The sequence below is a fragment of the Athene cunicularia genome (genome assembly GCF_003259725.1).
Source record: "Athene cunicularia isolate RWA chromosome 3 unlocalized genomic scaffold, athCun1 chr3_part1, whole genome shotgun sequence".
In the NCBI taxonomy this organism is placed as follows: Eukaryota; Metazoa; Chordata; class Aves; order Strigiformes; family Strigidae; genus Athene; species Athene cunicularia.
The window spans coordinates 60644204-60653039 of record NW_020799097.1 but is presented as its reverse complement, the minus strand read 5'-3'; the positions used below and the strand labels follow the sequence as shown (position 1 = coordinate 60653039).

General features: G+C 37.6%; 2 protein-coding genes across 7 annotated transcripts in view; one reads left to right on the top strand and one right to left on the bottom strand.

Annotated features, from left to right (window-relative positions):
- Positions 1-8836, bottom strand: part of AKAP7 (A-kinase anchoring protein 7) — an 88299-nt gene that overhangs the window by 54379 nt on the left and 25084 nt on the right. For all 6 annotated transcript variants that reach the window (XR_003398018.1, XM_026845187.1, XM_026845185.1 and 3 more), the window contains one exon: positions 7544-7656. Coding sequence is in view for 5 of the 6 variants with exons in the window: in XM_026845187.1 (XP_026700988.1) it covers positions 7544-7656 (113 nt within the window). In the remaining variant the exon portion in view is untranslated. The remainder of the gene's footprint in view (positions 1-7543; positions 7657-8836) is intronic.
- Positions 681-3559, top strand: MSH5 (mutS homolog 5). Its single transcript, XM_026845182.1, has one exon. It carries the CDS (start codon positions 725-727, stop codon positions 3158-3160), a length of 2436 nt encoding a protein of 811 aa, XP_026700983.1. The 5' UTR covers positions 681-724; the 3' UTR covers positions 3161-3559.

Below are 8836 nucleotides of genomic sequence, written 5' to 3'. Positions count from 1 at the left end.
AGGAACCGGCGGCGGGGAGGCCTGAGGGCAGGGAGCGGCAAGCACCTGCCCGGAGCGGGAGGGGAGCGGGTCAAGATGAAACTTTTGGGCTGTAAGGAGACACAGCAGCCGAGACGAGCTGCCCGTCTGCGGTGAGGAGGGTGAGCAGAAGGGGGAAGAAGTGGGAGCCGGCTGGAAGTAGGTTGCGGACAGCCACTGCGGACTCTGTAGGAGAAGCTGTTTGGCATGGTTGATCCCTGCAGCAGCACGTTATGACTTGTATTGAAACAGGTACTGCTGCATAAATACTGCGGGAGGACCCTGAAACAATGCCTAGTTTATGTGGCTGCAGTGTTGTGAGGATCTGTGGTCAGTGCACATGAGTGTCCTGTGCCTCTGAGGGAGGACGATTTTGTATGTGTATATACATGTGCATGTACACTACTGTATTTGTATTTGGGCATACATACATACTTACTAAAATAAAGGATACAAATTAAAACTGTAAAACTATTCCAACATTGCGGGTAGTTAGCTCAGTTACACCTTGCTTGGAAGCAAGATGGCGGCTGTAGTTATTAGCTGCATCTTCTCACTGGAACAGGTAACATGGGTCTTTAATTCCTGGTAGCATCTTATTTTCTCCAGGGTTGGAAGAATGAATGTTAACTTGCTGTTGTCAGTTACAGTTACTTCTCGGAATTTTCTGGATGAGTTGTGAATAAAAGTATCTTTATTCAAAAGAATGAGTGCCATATCAGCCAGAAGTTGTGCCTTGCCATCACCACTTGGACCCGAACAAGAGGACAAAGAGTGCTCCGAGACACACATGTCTGTTTTGTGGTATGCAGGGCAGCTTGCAATTACTTACTATGATACAGAAGATTGCTCAGTGTACTTCATGCCTGACATACCTGATAATGAAGACCTCAAGCTACTGCATAGAGTGATTGGGGAAGTTAATCCTCAGTGCATAGTGACCAGTGCAAAACAGGACCAAAACATTGCCAAATTCCTGACCAACCTAACAGCTACTGCTGGTGACAAAGATATAAGAAAACCAGAAATTGTCTTGTTTCCTAACACAGATTTTGGCCTAGAAGTTAGCAAGCAACGGATCCTATCTAGGCAACTTCCATTTATCCCATCTCATATGACTGCAACAGAGAAAGTCCTCTACTTGTCTTCAATCATCCCTTTTGAGAGCCCACTCATGATACGAGCCCTCGGGGGACTCCTTAAGTTCCTAGACAGGAGAAGGGTTGGAGTTGAGCTCGAAGAAAGCACTATTGCAGTTCCTATTTTGGCCTTTAAAAAGTTTGTGCTGTCAGATATTGTGAATATGGACCAAGACACTTACAGTGTCCTGCAGATATTTAAAAGTGATATCCATCCTTCTGTGTACAAGCTGTCCAGTGGATTAAAAGAAGGATTCAGTTTATATGGAATTTTAAACCGCTGCAGGTGCAAATGGGGAGAAAAGCTGCTGAGGCTGTGGCTCACACGACCTACTCAGAACTTGACAGAACTGAATAAACGGCTAGATGTTATCCACTTCTTCTTGCTGGCTCAGAACCATGAAACAGTTCTCACTCTTCAAGGTTGCCTCAAGAATATTAAAAATGTGCCTCTTATTCTGAAAAGAATGACTCTCTCCCATACTAAAGTTAGTGACTGGCAAGCGCTCTATAAGACAGCGTACAGTGCAGTGTGCATTAGAGACACATGTCGTTCTCTGCCCCACACTATTGAACTCTTTCAGACTATCTCGCGTGTTTTCACTGATGATCTGCACTACATTGCTAATCTAATCAGCAGAGTGGTAGACTTTGAAGGCAGCATCTCAGAGAACCGCTTCACTGTTAAACCAAATGTGGACCCTACCATTGATGAGAAGAAACGAAAGCTGATGGGACTGTCAGAGTTCCTTACAGAAGTGGCACGAAAAGAACTGGAGAACTTGGACAATCAGATTCCCTCCTGTTGTGTGATCTACATTCCTTTGATTGGGTTCCTTCTCTCCATTCCACGGCTACCAACTATGGTGGATAAGAGTGACTTTGAAATCAAAGGCTTGGATTTCATGTTCTTGTCAGAGGATAAACTGCACTACAGAAGTGCTAGGACTAAGGAGTTAGACAGCCTGCTAGGTGACTTGCACTGTGAGATCAGAGACCAGGAAACACTCATTATGCATCAGCTGCAGACAAAGATCTTGGAGAAGTCTGAAGTGCTCAACAGTGTGATTGAGTATACTGCACACCTAGATGTGCTACTAGCTTTGGCAGTGATGGCCCGGGAGAATGCCTACTGCCGGCCACGCTTTACTCACCACCAAGGCTTCCACATCAAGGATGGAAGACATCCACTCATGGAACTATGTGCAAAGACTTTTGTGGCCAATCCTGTGAACAGTGGCGAGGCTACCAGACGAATAAAGATCATCACAGGGCCCAACTCATCTGGAAAGAGTGTCTACTTAAAGCAAGTAGGTCTTATAGTCTTCATGGCTCTAATTGGCAGTTATGTCCCTGCAACAGAGGCAGAGATTGGAGTAATTGATGGGATTTACACAAGAATTCACAGTAGGGAATCAGTTTCTGTAGGGCTCTCCACTTTCATGATTGATCTTAACCAGGTTGCCAAGGCAGTAAACAATGCCACAGAGAGGTCCTTGGTACTTATTGATGAGTTTGGTAAAGGGACCAACACACTCAATGGCCTGTCCCTTCTGGCTGCTGTCCTGAGGTACTGGATAAGTCAAGGAACACAGTGTCCGCAGGTCTTTGTCTCCACTAATTTTCACAGTTTAATGCAACTAGAACTCCTGCCTAACACACCTCTGCTGGAGTACCTGACCATGGAGACCCACCAAGATGGAGATGAGTTGATATTTTTCTATCAGATCAAACAGGGCATGTCCACTGTTAGTCATGCTGCCAACATTGCTGCATTAGCAGGAATGCCAGCCAACATTATTGAAAGAGGAATGGAAGTGTCAGAACTGATTCGCAGTGGAAAAGCTATCAAACGTATTGATCATCCTTCAAAAGGAGATCGGATGGAAAAATGCAAGTCTGTTGTGGAAAAGTTTCTTTGCCTAGACCTTGATGATCCCCATGTGGACTTAGAAGAGTTCATGCGTGAAGAGGTGCTGCCTTCTGAAGCCTCAGTCTTATAACAGGAGCATGTGTAAAAGCATAGATTACCTGTATCTACCATGTTCAGTACATTTTGTAATTTAAAGGAAAGTTAGTCACTATGACTAACACCTCACACTACATTTAGCTTGTAACAAACTGTCTATAGTTATGTCTTTTCTTCTTCTTGTTCTTTAAAACAAGTACTGTAGTTATGTATCTCTGCAAAATGGTGTATGGTATGAAAGCAGGAAGACTGAAAGAAGAGCATTTAAGACCCTCTTCCAGCTGTGAGGTCACCCCATTGTGCATTTTTTGCCCCTGATGTTAGATCTGCAGATTAAAAAAATACCATATAAAAAATCACAAAACATTTCTGTTGGTCTCATAAGACTGTGAAAGAAAGTGGTTATTGTTTTGTATTGTGCCGAAGTGATCATTTCAGCCATTTTAGGATAGGCATCAAGTTCTCCAAATAAGTACATGCCTCAGAGTCCCATATTGGCAAGTAACAGTTGTCACAATACAAACCACTGATGTAGAGGCTAATAAATGGAAATACAGAGGGATTTAATGAGTTCTGTGGCTTTTCTTATACCAGCTTTTCTGTACAAAATGCCAGAGATCCCTGGAGTTATAAAAAGAATGCTGGAGGTCAGAATCAGCGAGGACTGATTGACAGAATAGCTTGGGTTTTGCTGAGAATCACTCTTTCTCATAAGGTCCTACATGGCATGGCTATGTATCTATGCCATACAGGTATGAATAAAAGCAAAATTAGAAATGTAGGAAACTGAAAACTATTCCAGAGGTATTATATTCTATTTTCAAGTATTGTAAAAAACTTAAAGGAATAATACCAGAAAGGGAAGATCCTCTTCAGAGGATCTTTACTGAACACAGTATTTGATGCATACACATGCAACAGAAATTCATTAACAAATTAGTGAAGCAAGACACACGATATCTAAGTACTAAAGAAGTAATAACCTTTCCTGTGATAAGTGCTGGAGATTCCTTATCTAAATAAGACAGAAAAGACATTAGATCGGTTATTGTCTGGCTGCCAAAACTTGCTGTAACTGCTTAGAGTAAGCCTACAAAAGACATCAGCAGACACACTACAGGTTTCTTGAGCTATATTTGATTTCACAAAGCCAAAAATACTAGTCACAAATTGAGAGAAAATTTACATGAGAAGAAAGGTAATTACCTTAGTTATCAGTATTACACATCTTATCTGGTATGTCTACCTGAATATAGCAAAAAGATGTATGTGAGTGCACATCAAAAAGATCTGTATTTGGAGACTCTGGTTTGGGTTTGATTCAGTGTGGAATTTCCTCCTTTATGCCAAAGGAATTATTATTACAAAATAAGTACCTTATGTTATCTCTACATGAAACCAGGATAGTAGCAAAAGTTTAACATAATTTACATTAAAAATTACAAGAATAAATTACTGAATCATGCAGTAACTTCTATTTCCAGTGGAGTCATAATAATACCGTCTGCAAAATAATATCTAGCATCTTGACAATGTTACCATTGAAGTTGAATGGTAAAAGTGAATCAGGCCTTGTACAACACTTGCAAGTGCTGTAAATACAAATGGATGTTTCTCACTAATATATTCTTTTACTAATTATACATACAGCATTCTAAAGATATACTGTACAGAAGAATATAATATCTTAAATATTTCTAAACTATATTTTGGGCATATATTCTTGTCAACCACTGTCTAGGCTAAGGATATACTCCTTAATAATTAAGCAGATGCCATCAGAGCAATTTAGCTGTCAGTAATCTTCTACTTGTGAAATCCATTTCACAGTATTTGTAGTTCTGTCAGCACTAGGTATCAAAGGATCTTCAAATGTCATATGGCATTTATCAAGTGTGCCTCACAACACGCCCTGAAATAAACAGCAGCCTGGATGAATGAAAAACAGAGGGGTTGTGACTGATGTGTGGCAACATAGCAGGCTAGTGAGAGAAGCAACAATAGAAATGGTGTCTTCAAGTGCAAAACTCCAGTTTCTTCTTTCATTGTGTTTCATTAGGTTCTTTGTATAGAAGATAATGATACTAACCTAAGCTTCTTATCATTTAAACAATTGTGGAAATAGCTAAACATGTGCAAGGCTTTATCTCCTTCCACAAGGACACCTAGAGGCACACTGTACCTCCTTATTTTGGGGAAGTTTTCAGTGGCCCATTTGATCTCAGAATTGTCCAACTAAGCATGAAGAATGAGTTGCTCCCACTCATTCAGCTTCTCTTTAACCTTAGAAGCTGAAGGGGGTACAGTGACCCAGATAGCTCTTTTCTAACCCACTTTATCTCACATTTTGATCCTTTATTCATGTCTGTTTCCAAGATTTTTAGATTTACCATTTTTAGCTTAATGCTGTGCCTTCAAAGTAGAAAGCTGATTTCTTGAGATCTTTATTAATTTTGAATTCTCAAACTTTTTGCTTTGTAATTATCAGCAACAATTTGGCAAAGTTAAAATCTTTAAAGACTATATGCATTTCAAAAATGCCTGTAGCTATATTAAGGTTTCAAAAACAGATTGTTCTTTCTCCCAAAAGATAACTTTGGTGGAATTTAGATGTCACTATGAGGAGAATGGCTTAACAGAATATTGCATCAAATAAGGAAACTTACATTTAAAAAAAATATATAGTTATAAAGCTATAGCTGTGAACTATACTCAACCACTTTAGTTCTATTTGCTTTTTTATATCCTTTCTCATGTAAACTTCATACACTCCCCTTTCCTATTTCTCATACTGTTGTATGATCGGAAAATGCAATTAGACATATTAAAATGTACTACAAAATAGTTATTCTTTTTATGTTTCATGGGTTTATTTATTGTTTTCAGTAAATGCATGAAACTATCTCACTAAAAGCATAAGCACAATGAAACAACAAATGATAGTAAAGACTGATGTTTATGCCTAACAGTGGATTGACAGAGAAAAATTTTTACAGATTTTTAATACATAGTATTTTTCTATACAGTGTTTCTTTAGAACACCATATGCATTATCCAGCATTATAGAGGACTAAGGAAGATGATTTGGAATGACATTGACCTGGTTCTGTCAGCGGCAGTGAGTATCAGAACACAGAAATTATGCATCCTGGCTAAGGGTTCATGCAAGGTAGAGAAATGTAAACAAAAAAAATCAACCAGAAGAAAAACAACCAAAAAACAGAATGGCAAAAACCTGACCCTTATAGTCTCAGATGTTTTAACCAAAGAGTTAAATTACTGAACAGCTGATATTCTAGAAGAGCTGTGAATTTTTAAAATGAGTGTTTTAAAAAACAACTGTTAATACAAGCAACAGCTTATGCGAACTTACAAATTTAATAGCAATAATACACATGTTGTAGGTGACAACCTGTGGACATGTCCTTATTTCTGTTTCACAGCAAGTATGTGTGCCCTTGAAGTTTCCTGATGTATCTCAAGTCTCACTGCCTTCTTCCAACTAATTTCACAACACTACCTAATTAAAATATGCACCTTCAGCATTTTTTTGTTATTTCTAATGAAACTTTGAAGTATTTTTCTTTAATGCTTACTATTAGGGAAAAAATCAACTTAAAATATTTATATTATGTACTTTAATTCTTATTTACAATTTTTTAATTTATAAATAATTCTTATTTACAATTCTTATTTACTTATTCTGAAAATTTTCCTGGTCAGTCTTAAAGGATCACATAAAACATTCCATACAATGTCAGCAAAAAAGTATGAAGATATACATTATGTTAAATAATACAATATTATTGTTAAATTAGTATGAAATAAAAAACTAGATACACGAGTATTGATTCTATTTATCATCGCAGTTATAACCTACTGTTAAGTATTTGTGTATTTTGTCAAAAAAGCTAATAAATAGCAAGAAATAACCGCCTGCAAGAGAGAATACAGAAGATGTGTTACATTGTTACTCTGAAATTCACCAAAGCATATTCAATAGGGGGAACTGACAGTCTGCTTATTATGCATAATCCAAATATAAATTCCATTGTTTATTTGCTTATTTTCTCCTATACAGTAACAAAATTATCCAAACAAACTGCATGCATATAATCTACAATAACAACTCCGCAATTCTGAACAAGTATTTTCATCTTTTGGTCTTGCCTAGTTTCACAAAAGAAATAGACCATGATATTACTGTAGTGAGAATATCAAGAATAGTAAAATACAGTACAGGACTACTGTTTGTATGTTAGATGCACTAATTTTTCTTTAAAAATCAATATTTTGAAGTCTTACCTCTTCAGCTGGTTACAAAGTAGAAAGCATGATGCTGTATCATAAGCAATTCCTTTGTCTCCAAATTAAACTTTCTAAGATTGCTGCTGAGCTGTGTGAAATGTGAGCTCACCTGCTTACGTAGCTCTGTTGATTTTGACAACTTCATGAAGGTCAGATGTGGTTTAAAAGCTCTTCCTTCTCCTGTCAAGATGCCTTTTTCTTGAAATATCTTCTTCATAGTCTCTGAGGGGGGAGAAAAATGTAGAGGTACAAAGATATTACATGATAGAATGCTTAAAAATGTGCTTTCAACTATAATATGAGTCACAGCTGCTCCACATGGAAGAAACATGATGACGAGTACGATAAGGCAGAGAGATTTCTAGTTAACTTCAAAGGTATATATTATTTCATGTAAAAATAGTCTTATATTTGCAGTTAGTATGGGTCATGAATTTGGCTTTACTAAACTAATGGCAATTAGAAAGCTGTCCATGCTATCTGCTTTTGCTGTCAAAACAGGAACTTGACATTAGAACTGTTCCGGAGTTACTACACTAGAAGTTTGGAAACTTCAGGAAAACAGAGTATGTAACAGAACTGTCTCTCTTCAAAAACACTATTCCATGGCGAGTTCTATTATCTATATTTGGGTAATCTCCCACTCAGACCAAAGGAAATCTGAAACTGAAAGCTCTAAATTCTGGTTCTGGATTTACATGGCAGAATTATAGAACATACTAGGTATATTAATGATATTTGTTTGTTTTTTTAAGCTTCACTGTTGCCTTCCAAGCTGATTTCCTATTTTTAGTGTGCACTTTTATCTATCTACAATCCAGGCCAAAGGTACTACGCTGACCTAGTTTACTATTTCCCAACTCACCTGCCCAATGTAATGTTTCATGTCAGAAATAAATTTCTGTATAACTTTTGAATTATGTTCCATATTTCTTTTAGCTGAAATACATTTAAAAATTGTTATAATTTTGAAAAAAAGTTTAGATAAAATTGATAAAACCTGTGGCAAAAATAATGCCAGTAACTAGAATATTTCTATTACTGGAAACCAGAAAAACTGCAAAATCTTTTTTTTATTTTTCCTTTGTAAATGCAACTTCCAATTTTTCACTAGCTGTAGGTCTAGCTGACTCATACTATCCTTGAACTAAAATCAAAATAGGGAAAAAAATACCCAATCCTATCACATGAATTCAGTCAACCCTTACCATCACAATGTATTTGCATTGTATTAATTTTGGCTTGACAGTTCAATTGTAACAGAAAGATCCAGTGATTTATTCTCCCACCTAACAGAAAATGCATTACACTGGAAAGCAACCAGCACAGCTGGCTGAAGAAAAATAGGGAAGGCCCAAGGAAAAGGAAGATGGGCTGAGTATTCACTTGGGACCTGGAGATC

Excerpts from the sequence above, each read along its gene's own strand:
- MSH5 (XM_026845182.1), top strand. The coding sequence starts at position 725 with ATGAGTGCCATATCAGCCAGAAGTTGTGCCTTGCCATCACCACTTGGA.